This window comes from Acanthochromis polyacanthus, chromosome 3, assembly GCF_021347895.1.
Source record: "Acanthochromis polyacanthus isolate Apoly-LR-REF ecotype Palm Island chromosome 3, KAUST_Apoly_ChrSc, whole genome shotgun sequence".
NCBI classification, from domain to species: Eukaryota; Metazoa; Chordata; class Actinopteri; family Pomacentridae; genus Acanthochromis; species Acanthochromis polyacanthus.
Window position 1 is genome coordinate 32,116,223 of NC_067115.1, and position 15,047 is coordinate 32,131,269.

Here is a 15,047-nt window from a genome sequence, read left to right on the forward strand (position 1 = left end):
GAACCTGAACTAAAGTGAGTTTGACGCCTTAAAGTGTATAACAGGATAAAGGGTTAAGTTGAACTTTCTGTAAAGCAAATTGAGTCTCACAGTCTTGATCCTCCAAACTCTTTTGTTCACTGTGAAACAGGAGTGCCCAGGTGAGTTCTTTGTGGGTCTGTCTGCATTTCTTTCAGAACTGAATTTTCAGTCTGCTTAGGAGGAACGTTAATAATGTGAAGAACTGGACCAGATGAGACAGGGTGTTTTATTGGGTATTTTAAATACAATGCCACCGACATAGAAGCATTTACTTCACACTAATACAAGGTCACATCTCATCTCCATCAACAACTAGATCTGTGATTTATTAGATTTTTGTTACCATGGTGATTCTTAACACACTAAAAAAAATCTCCATCTCCGCTGCCAGGAACATTTAACAGATGAACAGCAGCCAGCTACGAAAAGAACTGAGCGGATTCATCGGAAAAGGCAAAGAAACTCACAAAATTTAGGATGCATTCACAATCAGCATGTTTTGAAGGGGTTATCCAAAGTCTCGACTGTTCTGTTCGTTAGTCCAGTCTGTTTGGCTCGGTAGGAACAATGCCATTTGGTGTCCAATGACTCATTGACGATGTCCGTCTTCAAGCAAAATCTAGGAGGTTTGCTGATGAGTGGGTTTGGGAACGGAGTCCTGAACAACCACAGGAAGCACACCCAACACACAAGGGTTTATGGGTACATGTGATAACTAGCAGTGAATAGTCAGAAAGAGAATGAAACCAAGCGAAAGCAAAACCACAGCACTCAGACGGTATGAGCACAGCACTGAGCTTGAGTTACATGACCTGGTTTCAGGTTTGCTTTGACTCTCTGCCAACACCAACATTTCTGACCTTCCACATTAATGAGCTAGCAAAACTGTGTCCAAAATTTGAGCTACTTGTGAGCAGGTTTTGTTAATGTGTTCGCATTTACTTGGAATGAAACTGAATTCCATCTGCAACAAAGTCAACTTTAGCTCCATTTGACACTGGTCCCTATTACTTACTGCACGGCACACAGTTAACGTCCACTTTCAGACACAAGCCACCACCACAACTACGGGAAAAGGGCTGAAGGGGAAAAGATACAACGCAATTTGGTCTTTCTAAAAAGTAGCTGTATTTTGATTTTGATTCTTTTTGGCTGAAGCAAAGTGGTTTTAGAGAGGAGGAGAGCGAGGGTGAGTGGTGAGGAGGATAGGAAGGGAGTGAGGGAGTGAGGGCTGGAGATGGGGAGAGGAGACTGGAGGTGTAACTGTGGTAGTGGCTGGCAGAAGAGACTTTTAAAGCATCTGGAGGCGGCAGGTGTGACAGCAGATCTGCATCTTCCACAAGGCAAATGCATAAAAAAAAAACAGGATAGCTTTTCACTGCTTGTTTGGAAGGTAAAGGAAACAGTAGTATTTGTGGGCCCAAATCACCACATTACTGTCATAATATGGTGCCTATGCCTATGTACAATCAGTGTATGTTTGTCTGTCCGTCTATCTGTCTGTTAGCAACATTACTCAAAAACTGACTAACGAATTTGGATGAAATTTTCAGGGAAGGTCAGAAATGACACAAGGACCAACTGATTAGATTTCACCAGTGATGCGGCTTTTAGTCTGGATCCATGGATTCATTAAAGATTTCCATTTCCTAGCGCAATGATACGCTGTAACTATGACAAGTGAACGCTACATCAGCTGCCTGTTGACGATCACAAGATTGTGATCCTACTACAAATCAACCATTGCAGACTTATCAGGACTTATCGTCGGAAATGATACAAGGAAAAATTCATACAATTTTGGGGATATTTCTGAGACTCATGAATTCCCACCGCCCGCTACACGTTTAGGTCACGCGATTCAGTATCCGTACATATCGTACACATGCATAACACACACCTGTGCTCAGCGCAAGGTCATTTTGTTTGTGGGTCCTCAACTTATGTCGGAGTTCTGTTCCTATGGTGCGACATAAGTGAATTTTCACCGTCAGTCAGAACTCACATGATGTGCTTCATGAAATCGATCATAATGAAGGGCAAAAAGTTAGCGAATGTAGCATAATCAACATGGCGTACAACCAGCGAATGAAAACAAAGCCGTCTTCCTCTCATAGCGTCGTGTGACAACGTATTCTTCCACTCCGCTTGCCAACTAGTTCCACACAGAGCAACCAGTTCCAACGTAAAGACAAAACGCTGTAGGCTGAGGACATCATAAACTGAGGACGCCCTGTATATTACATGGCCACGTTCTATGTTGCCGTGATTTCTGATCATCAATAACTAGTAAAAAAATGCTGCACTTCTGACAATGCCATATGGGGAATGAGTAGCCTAGGAGGAGTACTGCACTCTCTGAGTGCTTTTTGTGTTATCAATGTAATCAGACTGACAGAAGAATCGCTGCCAAAAGAGAAGGCCTTGATCTATTGAGAATGAAATGCCAACTTCTTCCACTCCAGAATGCATGCATACAGATGGTATTTTCCGCTGATATCGTGACTACATGATCGTATGTGTCAAGCTTTCATTTCATAAAATTATTCTACAGAATATTTAGGATCTTTTGAATCCATTGTATTTTCTGCAGCTGGTTTTGAATGTATTCCTTATTTTTTAACTGCAAAATGTAATGAATAGTGCAGCCCTACACGCTGATCTCATACAGCAACCTTGTTGCCTTTAACTAAAGATCAAATTCAATGAGGTTTATTCTAAACCACAGTGACTGAAGAAGGCTGAAAAACATGCGCCTTTTCTTTTTTCAAATGTACTTCTTTTGCTCTGTTTTCTGGTGAATGAATGCGTTCTAAGGCCGGCTACTTGAGAGCTGTGAGGGGTCGCTCAAGCTTAAAGAGCTGCTAACCCTAAAAGAATTCCTTTGCCAGAGTCTAAATTGAGGAAAACTGTGAGACTTTTGCCAGAATGTGAGGGAGCGTTAGAAGTGAAGAGAATTCATCGGCAGCTTCGCTCCAAAATCATGTACAGTACAAGCTACAGTACGTCTGTACACATGAAGGCGAGAACGGGCAGGATTTCATCAAACGGGGTCGAGTGGAGAGGGACTGAATTGGGTGATGAGATCACCATGGCAACGAGGACCTCCGCGGCGTGGAGCATGAGGGGAATGTGGGAGGGAGCTTCAAGCTGAAGTGGTCTAAAGTGGAGGGAATCGCTCTTCACTTTTACAGTTTTAGGAGATTCTCATGGCCGCGGTCCAAACACTCACACTAATGAACTCTTCACACACTCACACATATTCACACACGCACACACACACACACACACACACACCATTACATCACAGATAATAACAGTTATATAACAAGACCGTGTGGACACTGAGGTGATTACAACAAGCTTGCATCAGTGTCCGCAAGCCAAAATAAATACACTTACAAATTTATGTTCCCTGATGGCAGCGACACAAAACCAAAAAAAAAAAATGTAAACAAACACAGAGTGAACTAAAGGATTGCACATTTTAGAGAAGAGAGATTAACGTCTACTCCTAACAGCGGTTTCACTTTCATCATCATGCCCCCGCTGTCAGTTGCAACTTTAAACAAACACACATCTGTCTAATAAACTGTAAATCTTATATTCCAGTTACTGTACATTATTCTGAAGTATTCTCCACACTCATCCTGACTTTTAGGGTTGTGAAATGTGGTCATTTATGAAATAATCCATCAATTCTGCAGATTGGAAGTGTGTGTGTGTGTGTGTTTGGGGTAATGTTGAAATTAAGTCCAGCAAACCAGGGGACAGGAATGATGAGAGGCTTCACACCACACAGTCCTGCAAAACAGATAAAAACAAAGACAGATGAGATTTCAGCACAACTAGAACTATCTTCTCTAATGGGTGATTGCAGAACTAGAAGACATTTTACGTCCCACCCATCAAATTTTCCAATAATCCATGTACAAAATACTCAGACATGCAGTTGTTTTGTAAATTTACTTGTCCTGAGACAAAATCCCACTCCTCTGATGACCAAACTGAATCTCAAATAAAACAGTTAAAATGAAATTTAAATCTCCTTTTTTGATATTGTTTTTTCATTGATATCTCTTGTAATTCTGGGAACATTTTTTCAATCAACATATTTTAAATAATTATTATGCAAGGAATGTTTGTCCCACAACAACCCGGTTGATGATGTTTTTGTCTTTTGTGCCTCATTTTTCTCGTTTTATGTCATGTTTATATCATTTTATGTCTGTTTTTGTAACTTTATGTCTCGTTTTGTGGTCGTCAACATCATCAATCAGTTTTCCTAAAGAATGTAGAGCGCAAAGCTATGTCCTTTCTTCTATTTTTCATTTTTTTGTAACATTGTCAGCCTTCACTGAATGTCTCACTCTACCTCAAAATATCAGGATCAGACTAATTCTTTTGACTGTTTTCCATCAGTCAGTTTGTCCTCTTGGTCAGCAGTAACAGCTAGCTAAACATCTAGCTTCTACTGCTGAGAAAAAGCTAACATTAGCATGGATTAGCAACCCTGTTACTGTGATTAGAGTAGGGTTAGCAAATAACACATAAAATATGGAATAAAATGGTACCATTGATGCATAAGCTGAGCCAATCAAGCCTTTGATAGTGTATTACCTATTATTGATGAATATGGAGCAGAAAACTATAAAGGAGAATCTTTATTTTTTTTTTAAATTGAAGCACAAATGTCCTCCAGTTCTGGAATGACCCAAATATTGACTATGAGGGTTAAGGCATGATGCAGAACAGCATATTTGTAACAACCAAACACTATGGTTTGGAGCACTGCTGGGTCCAAAAGCATCAGGGTGCCTCAAGGCAAACAACTCTAAAAACTCACACAAGTGTCCCTTTTTGCATTTTAGCCTTCTCATATTTTTGTGGAGTTGATAAATATTCATGGCTGAATGGCATTTCTGTCACCATGGGCAGTTCTGTGGCAGTCTTCTTTCCCCACTGGCCACTGAGAGACAATAGTAGAGCAGCTTTTGGTTGGAAAATAAAGTGCAAAATAGTGTATGCACATGTTAAATGAGCCAAAAAGCCTCTATGGAATAATTTGATTTGGAACATGTCACCATAATTCAAAGTATAGGTTTAGTTTTGACTTGATGAAATTAACTGCAATGAACTGAACTGAAAACAATACATGTTTCAGTTAGAGTTGCTGGCAAACAAAAAAATATATAGAAAAATAGATTGTGATCTTTTGTTTTGGAGTTTGGTGTTCTGTGTGGGTGTGGGTAAAGATCTGAGACTCTGCAGTGACTGTTGAGGTTTCAGCATATTTAAAATCCTATGTTTAATCTTCGTAGCAGCTTTCAGTGGATTCAGGCAAAGATTAGAATACGGTAGCTGATCTTCAGGTTAAACTGACAGTCAAGTCAGTGAGGCTTGTGCTTCATATGAGATGCTAAGTGAGCTGCTCCAACAAACTCACCCTATTTACTCCCAGAAGTAGCGCAGGTACCATATAGTTTCATTCTTCAGCTGAGGGCCGAACAGAGGGTTGGTTTGGGCCAGAAAGGCGACCAACCAACTGAGCAAAAAGAGGAAGAGAGAGAGGAAGAAGGATTGTCAACATCTCATACAGGCACATTCCTTCATTTAGTTTTACAGTCTGGGTCTAACGACTGCAGATTTAGGCAACATACTGATAGATCATACTGCTGTGACACAACCAACAGGAAACATATGTGCACATGTACACTAAATCAGTGTACCACGGTACATTAATTTATTGATCATGTTTTGTATTGTTAATCTGAATATGCAAACTCAGTAGCGGTTAAAGTTATCTGATAAATGTAACGTAGAAAAAAGTTGAATACAGGACATCCTCGGTTTATGAAGTCCTAGACCTGCAGTATTTCGTCATGACATCGGTAGTGGTTCTGTGGAACTAGCTGGCGAGCGGAGCGGAAGAATACGTCGTCATGTGGCACTATAAGATGGCTTTGCTTACATTCTCCGGTTGTACGCCACCTTGGACTGTGCTACATGCGCTAACTTTTTGCCCTTCACTGTGGCTCCCAAGCGCAAGTCAGATTCTTGTAACAACAGTGGAACATATTCTTTTTACTCCTTGTAAAATGACTCATACATGCATGAAAGTCATTGGTATTTATGACTTTTCCAAAGAACTGATTGATATCGTGATGCACGTAATGGCTTTGTTTACATTTCCACCTCAGTTCCGACGTAAGGCAAACATCGAGTTACGTTGGCAGCGCTCGATTTAGACTGTCACCAGGTCGCCATTTGCGATGTTTTTAGTCGCAAATGGCGACCTGGCGACCGTCAAAATCGAGCGCTCGATCAAGCTGAACCACCTATCATGTTTTCTTCATGGAGGCAGCCACTTTGTATGATGTCATCAACCTGCCATGATTCCCTGCGCTCGCGGCGACCTGGGGACCGTCTAAATCGAGTGCTGCGTTGGGCCATAGGAACGGAAATTCTGACGTACGTCGAGGACCCCCTGTATTTGTGTCTGGAAGGGTTTGGAAGCAGAGTGTTTGAACAAACTTCCTTAGCTTTTGAGAAAAATGGGTTTAAAGTTCTGCGTCTTAAAGAATGGTCTAACGTGCCACGTAACGCTATATTTGGGTTGTGGGTTAGACCACTTTGCCACTAACCCCCTCAACTGTTCTGGAGCAGAAGTAGGAAAATAAGTTACAGTTTTAGTACCCTAAAACTGTAATTAAGTACAGTTCTTTAAATATACTTGGTTACTTTACAACATTGCCTTCTGATATATTTAACCAAAAAAAGCTGTTAGTGTTGGACAGATATTTGGTCAACAACCAATGAAGACATTTCAGAGTTACCTGCCACTGTCCCGCATTCAAAAGATGAAAAGACAAGTAGATGACCAAGCAAGTGTTGGGCAGTTTAAAGTCCAAGCTCATCACAGTGTCGCACTTGTGGAACTGCATTTGTGCACATGAAGCAGGTATGTTCCTTCATAAGACGAGTGTTTTCCACTCATGGACAGTATTCTCTATACCTCTATTGTGTGAATTTGTCAGTTTTTTAGTTGCAAACAGGACTCCACACTAACTTGTGAAGGGTTTCGAAGCAGATGGGTCTAACACACTTTGTACAGTTTTTGAGAAAAATGGGTTCAAAGTTTTGTGTCTTCAAGAATGGTCTTACATTCACTGTAACACTATATTTGGGGTATTGTCAGTTAGATTGCTTTGCCACTAAAATCTAAGCCTGGGGTGTCAAACTCATTTTAGTTCAGGAGCCACATTCAACCCAAATTGATCTGAAGTGACCAGTAAAATCAGAGCATAATAACCTACAAATAACCACAACTCCAAATCTTTCCTTTGTTTTAGTAAAAAAAAAAGGTACAATTCTGAATATGTTTACACGAAAGGAATTATATTTTTAACAAAACATCATGAACAACCTGAAATTTTTTCAGAAAATTTAAATCAATTTCAATTTTACTTTATGTTCAAAATGACAAAATTCAGACAAAAACAGAGAAAAAACAAGACAAAATATTACAAAAATGAGACACAAAATAACAAAAGCAAGAAACAAAATGACAAAAAACTTGGACAAACTACACTACGAGACAAAATGACAAAAAGAATGCTGAAAACAATGAATAAAGCAAAACACAAAATGACCAAAAAATAAGACAAAAAACACAAGCGAGACAAAAACGGTGCACAAAACAAAAAAAGAACAATGAACAATCTAGTATTTTACTTTATGATCAAAACAACTTGTCATGGTCTAGAAATTATTTTAAATCTATAGTTTTGCAAATTTACAATTTACAGTTAACGTCTTCTCTTAATTTTTACACTTTACAAAGTTGTCCTGTGGGCCGGATTGGACTCACTGGAGGGCCGTGGGCTGCATGTTTGACACCCCTGCTAGACCATAAAATGGTGTACAAAGGATATAAATTTAGTTGTAATTGTTTGTGGGTTAGACCACTCTGCTTCCAATCCCCACCTTTAACACTGACTGCACATCATTTTAAGCTATTTACCTTAGTTGTCATTTCCAACATGCACTGATTATTCTTAACAGAACTCCTGATGATAAACAGAATTAACAGCACAGATCAACATTGGCTGTTATTCATAAGGACGATCTGGCACTTACACTTGCTGCTATTGGGATATATTATAAACAGTGCGAAATCCTGTTATTATTTTTGACTCCTCACTGCTTCAGTACTGAAACACTGAGGGAGGGGGCCGCTGACAAGTTTCCTGGATATCTCATGTTTTTAAACTTTTGAAATCAAAATGTCAACGATGTCTGACTGCGCTCTTTGCAATAAATGCATTATGGAGGCTCTTTTCTCACATTTCAGTGTTTGTCTGTTATCTTGTGGGTGTGATCAAGGCACATGTAGAGACTCATGGAGTTTAGAAGGGGAGGGCGTCTCACATGCAGGCTGAGAATTTATCAGTGCTCCATAAATACTTCAATCAGTAGAAAGAACTCGGCATCCAGAGAAACTTGGAAGGTCCACTCAGTTACCCCAGTCACATGTGTGTTACTCTGAATTATTTTGAAAACAGTGAAATGAGGCGTTCCAATGTCACATTTACCCACGATGAAGCTGAGTAATTTGATCTATTTGTATTTATATTTATTTGATCTCCATTAGCTGCAACAAGTACAGCTACTCTTCCTGGAGTCACAACATACAACATGCTCATTACAGAACATTTAACACCTATTTTACAGCAACCACACACACACACACACACACACACACACACACACACACACACACACACACACACACACACACACACACACAGGCAGAGGGCATGCATGAAATATATTTCTGTTCAACATTTAATTAAATTTTACATTTTTTTCCCCCCTCTTATCTGAGTGGCTGTCTTATGTTACCTCAGCTGATTATTTGATTACACCACTCAGCAAAGTGCAGGCTTACAGACAGACACACCTGCTACATGCTAGGAGCAGCAGAGTGAACGTGAAGATTGTCGCACCTGACAGATACCTGGCCGTATGTGTGACTAAAAGCGTCACAGAAACTTTTTTTTTTTAACGTTGGAAAAGGCCAACGAAATAAGAGACACGACTAACTTTCCCATCAGAGCAAGTCAAAGTGCTTTCCAGTGTAGAGAAAAGGGACTGGTGTTGCTAATTTACCAAACATGTCTAAATATTAAGATCCTACAGTGGGATTGATGATATGAATCAATCTGAGTATGATAAATATTATGGATAAAATCCTACAAATTCTATAAAACACGTCTGTGCATGACTCAATTAAATTGCACAGTTTGGACTCTACAGTAATAACAGCTGTGGAGACTAGCCTGATTTAAATATTCGACCCTACAAACAGATCAACCTATAACCAAGTGTTAAAGCTGTAATTAGTGGGTCATCTGTGCTCCTGGGTGACCTGGCTGTCAGAGTGAAGTCACGCTGCCTCTAGTGGTGAAGAGAGAATCCTGCGTGCATCAATCTATGTTTCTAATTTCCTCCTCTGTACAGTTGTAGGAGTAAAAAGTGATCTGAATTTTGTTTTTCAGGTTGTATTTAAAGACTTATTTAATGAAAAGATCAGTTTCTGTGCAACCTCTATTACCTGGCATGCCATAAACCTGTTGATTATTCCTCTTGCATGGTTATTTGGTTGTTCTTAGTCTGTCAGTATAGCAGAGTCATGTCACCAACAGCAAAGAAGAAGAGGGAGAAGAAAGTACTTACAACAAGTAGCAGCAGACTGCTGTGAGGATGAGACTGGTGACAATCACTCTGTGGGAGAACAAGACAAATCAGTCAGTCACACATGTCCAGTATTACTGTTTAAATCTCATATTGAGGTCTAAAGCTCCCTCAAGTCTGTACAAATCATTTTTATTCAATTTGTGGACATTCAGTGCTTTCACCTTGTGATTTTAAGCTCTTTAACACATTGTCACGTATGTGGATGAACAACGTTACCATGGTGATTACCGTCATTATGCTGCAATTGTTTACTATTCACTACCATTCAAAAGTTTGGGGTCACTTTGAAATGTCTTTTGTTTTGAAAGAAAAGCAGCACATCAGCTTTTCCCACACACAAGTTTTCATGCTTGGGGTTAAATAAATAGAGGGATTTGACCCTTCAATCTGACTGTATGAGTGGGTGGATGGATGGATGGATGGATGAAGGGACGGATGGATAGATGGAAGGATGGGTGAATGGAGTGATGTACAGATCAATGTATGAATGGACGAATGTATGGATGGATGGAAGGACGGATGGATGATGGATGGATGAAGGGTTGGATGGATTTAATTATGGATGATAGATGGAGGGATGCATAGATGGATGAAGGGATGACAAGTCAATGTATGTATGTATGTATGTATGTATGTATGTATGTATGAAAGGATGTATGTATGAATGAAAGGAGGAATAGATGGATGGATAGTGGAGAGATGTATGTTTGGATGGATGAAGGGATGGATGGATGGAGGGAGGTTCCCTTGGGTGACGCAGGGCCTCCATCACATTAGCAGCAGCTATTCCTCATTCAGGTAATTCTACTGACATGATACGACTCAAAACAGCCAAAGCACTAAGTGCATACAATATGTATTTTTAACGAATATCTAAACCGCTACGGTACAAAATAAAAGGAAAACGGCCGTTAACTGCAGCCAAATAACAGCAGCTCCACCACCTACCCGCGGTTGGGTCCTTTGGGCACTAAAAACGGGGCCACGACTCCCACCAGCCCCCATAACGTGGTGAAGCAGATCATCGGCAGAGCGACAGAGTGAGACACCATGGCTTCAGTCAGCGAAGGAACAATTCAGCTCGGTTTGTCCTCTTGGAAATAAAGCGCATCAATGGCTGCTGAACCAGTCCGTCGCTTCCGCTGTATGCCCGCCCAACTAAGCCGACGCAGCGTGTGATTGGCCCAGGCCTGTCACACTGCGGCATCTGATTGGTGGATCCAGCTGCCGTTCAGTATCACAGCGGAAGGGATTGGATTTGTGTTTGTGCCATCCCACAGAGGGCAAGAAGTCTGTTTAATATCTATTTATTAGCTTCCTCCCACATGCTTTGATCCATCATTTGAATACCTTTAATGCTATTTCTTAAAGCAGGAAAAAAAAAACAAAAATAATTGAATCCAAGTTTAAAATTTTTTTTTTTTCAGTTGCTAGTAAATATTATGAATGTATTGTCTGTCCTAATCAATCATCAATACCAAGAAGAGAACAAAACCAGGTATTGAGGGACAGCAACAATGCAGTAAGCCTTATATATGTTGTTTTATTTTACATTTTATACACTGCTGTTCAAAAATTTGGGATCACTTAGAAATGCCCTTATTTTTGGAAAGAAAACCGTTTTTTCTCAATGAAGATAACATTAAATGAATCAAAAAAATACAGTGTCGACATTGTTAATGTGGGAAATAACTATTCTGGGTGGAAACGGCTGATTTTTAATGGAATATCTACATAAGGGTACAGAAGAACATGTTCAGCTCATTGACTGATTTTGATTCTTTTCATTAAATATATGGGACTAATAAAGGTGTGACATTGACAATAAAAGTCTTCTATTCTATTTAAGTCTTTATACAAACTAGAGCATACCATAAATGATTGAAAACTATAATTTAAGACATGTAAATTATGTGCAGAGTCCATCACTGCAACATGACATTAATCAGCCATAAAAGATGACAGTAAATGTCCAGCATTATTGTAGCACCTCCACTGTCACCACCCTCTGATATTATCTTTATGAAAACAATGCAACAGATTTAAATACCAGTGCTGATGTTCAATGGCTAAGACTGCTGCTTATCTGTGAAACATGGAGCAAAAGTACCACCCAGTGGACAAACACATCAGTCTGCACTTCTTCCTGCAATTCATGGTGATATTTAGAAACACCAACAATCATTGCATTGTTGTTTTTTTTTTCATTTTTGCATATATCTTACCTTCTTAAAAAAATGTATATGTGAATCATTTGGACACATTTTTCTCATAATACGCATCATGTTTACACCATTATTTGTATATCTATACTGATCATTCATTTTGGACAAGCTTAGGTCATTTTGGACAGATTTCACTTAATTTCTGACACATTTAAGAGTTTTCGCTATGTTTTATTCATTTGAGACATTTAGACAAACAAGATTTATGTCATTTTAGGCTCATTTTGAGAATGTTGCAGTTATTAAGGACACAAATTAACTTTATTTTGGCCACATTTCAGTCATTTTAGAGAATTTTCTGTCAGTTTGTATCAATTTTGGATAAACGTATGCAATTCTGGATGGATTTCACCAAATTTAGGACACAATTTATACAAACTAGGAATTTTAGAAAAGTTCTAGTGATTTTGAACTATTTTTGGGTAATTTTTTACAAGACTTATGTTACTGTGGTCACATTTTGAGTCAAATTTTGTGTATTTGCAAGGATTTGTGCAGCTAGAAGCAGAACAGTGCACAAAAGGACATGATTTTTTTCACCTTCTTTCTTCTATTTGCATGTTTTGGACTAATGTTTTGGACTAATAGTAATTCTAATTTTGGACATGCAGTAATTTGGGACAGACTTTATTTTGTTTTGAACTCATTTTGGACAAATTTTATGAGTTTTAGATGAATTTAGCCATTTTAGACTAGTTTTGGTTATGTTTTTGATAATATTTGGATAATTTTTGGCGTTGTTTATTTTTTAAAGTAATTTTGTTTACTTGCAACGATGTACACAGCTGGGAAAAGAACAGTGTAATTTTTTTCTGACATTTTCTGCATTTTCACACTTCCAATTCTGCTTTAGTATTGACTTTCTTTTCTCTTAATTTTATTTATTTGCCATTGCTCACAATATCTGTAAAAAACAACAACAACAACAACAACACAAAACTCTTAGCCAAAATAGGAAGAAATAGCTTATGCATATTTCCAGAATGCAAATAAGGGATATGGAATACTGGTTTGGAATCATGGTTTGGATAAATTAGATCTAAAATGTGGAACAACAGTAAGCCTACTTTTACCCACCTTGTTTTTTTTTAGACTGCCTTATTAGGATGCTATAGTAAGAAATGAGCACTGTTACCAAAATTAAAGAAATGAGAAAAGAATAACATGAAACAGAAGACAATTTATATTAAATCTTGACTGAAGAAAGCTAATTTTAGTCTTTTATTTTGATGACCCGACATATTCAATTTGTGCCCGTCATTGTTTTATTGTGGAAAGCCAAACAGCCGGAAGTGCGATTGGTGCTAACGGCAGTGAGTTCGACAGATGACCGGCGGATAGGAGGAGGCTCAACTGGCGAACCGACAGTCTGTCAGCGCTAAATGACGGCTCGATCGTGTCGTTTCGTCCGTTGCGAGCCTTTATTTAGTTTTATTTTATTGTATTCCGAGCGTGGACGAAAAAGTTTGGACGGTAAAACCTGATGAAGTTCACCAGAGACATCTGCCGGCTGCTGGGCTTAGGAGGCGGTGAGTAGGTCTGCCAGAGAGCACGTTTTGGTTTTTCAATTGTTGCTATTAATGATAATAATAATAATAATAATAATGATAATAATAATAATAATAATAATAATAATAATAATAATGATAATAATAATGCTGGTATTGGAGTTTAGCTTCCAGTTTTGAAAGCACAAGTAGCTCTGCTGAAGAAATGCATTTACATGATAACATAGTGTTGGACTAAAAAATACAGCACATTTTGTACAGTAATATACAGTTCTTTGTAAATAAAGCTGAATACTGATAATTCCTGTATTTTTAAATAACAAAATATTAATAGCAAGCTACTTTACAGTCTTACACAGGTCACAGTATTTTTCAGGCTCGGGTTAAACTGTTACTCCTCTCAGGAAATCTTCCCACGCATTACTTACTAGCACAGAATCAACACAAAGAAATGAAGAAATAAGAATAAAATATTATGTATCAGCAATTTTACTTATTACTGGGGGAAGAATAGACCTTTTTCCGAAACGTCATCATCGAATGTCACCGCCGGTCACCGCCCCTAGCAACTCGATTCCGCCATTTTAAGAGGGGTATGCTTTTGCCTTGACGACCATTACTTTCCCATGTTTGCCTCCCGATTTGAACGACCAAAAGCAGATATGCCCAAAACCTGCGCTGTTTTTGGCTGTAGTTCTCACTCACGGAGCAACAAGAACATTTCTTTTTACAGGATTCCGACTGAAAAGGGCCAGAAAAGGACTTTATGGCTCAAAGCATTGATGCGGATTAACAATAATGGAACCACATGGAGCCCACAGTCAAAATGGTCCTATGTTTGCAGTCAGCATTTCGTCAATGGTATGTTGTGTTTCATGAAATTATTACCCCTTAACTGATTTTCTGAAATTATTAATTAATAAGCTTAACCCATTGCGCTTTAGTGTCCCGCCCGCGGTACACTTTGAGATCTGCATAAGCAATTTGGTAAATGTCTGAAACTGCAAACGCGATTATACAAACACTATACGCCGATGGAAAGCTTAGATTCTCATGAATCTAAGCTTTCCATCGGCGTATAGTGTTTGTATAATCTGCATAAGCAATTTGGTAAATGTCTGAAACTACAAACGCGATTATACAAACACTATACGCCGATGGAAAGCTTAGATTCTCATGAATCCGCCGGTATAAACCACTTTCAGATGTGATTACCACAGCAGGTAATATAAACACATTTGTCCGACAAACAACGAATATCCATCATCCATTCTCTATACACGGCTTCAACGTACACAGCGCGACTCACATTTCCGGGTTCATTATTACACACAGATGAAAATATTCCACAAAAAACGGCCATAATCCAACCTTGGACATCCAGACGAAACAAGCCAGTAACATATTTTGTCCAAAACATGTCTTGAAGTCGATATATACTCCACGAATAGGTCGTTTTCAAGGAAATGCACCTCGCGATGCTTAGGCTAGTGCTAGCTGTGCTTCCCACAAAAAGTCAAGGGTCTTTCTACTC

At 38.9% G+C, this 15,047-nt stretch overlaps 2 protein-coding genes across 3 annotated transcripts in view; one reads left to right on the forward strand and one right to left on the reverse strand.

Annotated features, from left to right (window-relative positions):
* Positions 1 to 228: 228 nt before the first annotated feature.
* Positions 229 to 10,947, reverse strand: atpv0e2 (ATPase H+ transporting V0 subunit e2). The gene is made up of 4 exons (XM_022207681.2): positions 10,729 to 10,947; positions 9,760 to 9,807; positions 5,468 to 5,566; positions 229 to 3,825 (listed from the first exon to the last, which is right to left on the reverse strand). The coding sequence occupies exons 1-3, from the start codon at positions 10,830 to 10,832 to the stop codon at positions 5,473 to 5,475; spliced, it is 246 nt and encodes an 81-aa protein (XP_022063373.1). The 5' UTR covers positions 10,833 to 10,947; the 3' UTR covers positions 229 to 3,825; positions 5,468 to 5,472.
* Positions 10,948 to 13,303: 2,356 nt separating this feature from the next.
* LOC110960438 (uncharacterized) overlaps positions 13,304 to 15,047 on the forward strand; it is a 32,486-nt gene continuing 30,742 nt past the window's right edge. The window contains exon 1 of one of the 2 annotated variants that reach the window (XM_051946218.1): positions 13,304 to 13,534. In XM_051946218.1, the coding sequence (XP_051802178.1) occupies positions 13,489 to 13,534 (46 nt within the window). In that variant the 5' untranslated portion in view covers positions 13,304 to 13,488. Of the gene's footprint in view, positions 13,535 to 14,108; positions 14,375 to 15,047 lie in introns of those variants that run through there. The other variant, XM_051946219.1, reaches the window with a different exon arrangement.

Bases quoted from the DNA above. Each gene is read 5' to 3' on its own strand.
- atpv0e2 (XM_022207681.2), bottom strand. From the start codon at position 10,832: ATGGTGTCTCACTCTGTCGCTCTGCCGATGATCTGCTTCACCACGTTA. The intron at 9,808-10,728 runs GTAGGTGGTGGA...GTTCTCCCACAG, and splicing joins CCCAAAGGACCCAACCGCGG to AGTGATTGTCACCAGTCTCA. The intron at 5,567-9,759 runs GTAAGTACTTTC...CTTTTTGCTCAG, and splicing joins GCAGTCTGCTGCTACTTGTT to TTGGTTGGTCGCCTTTCTGG.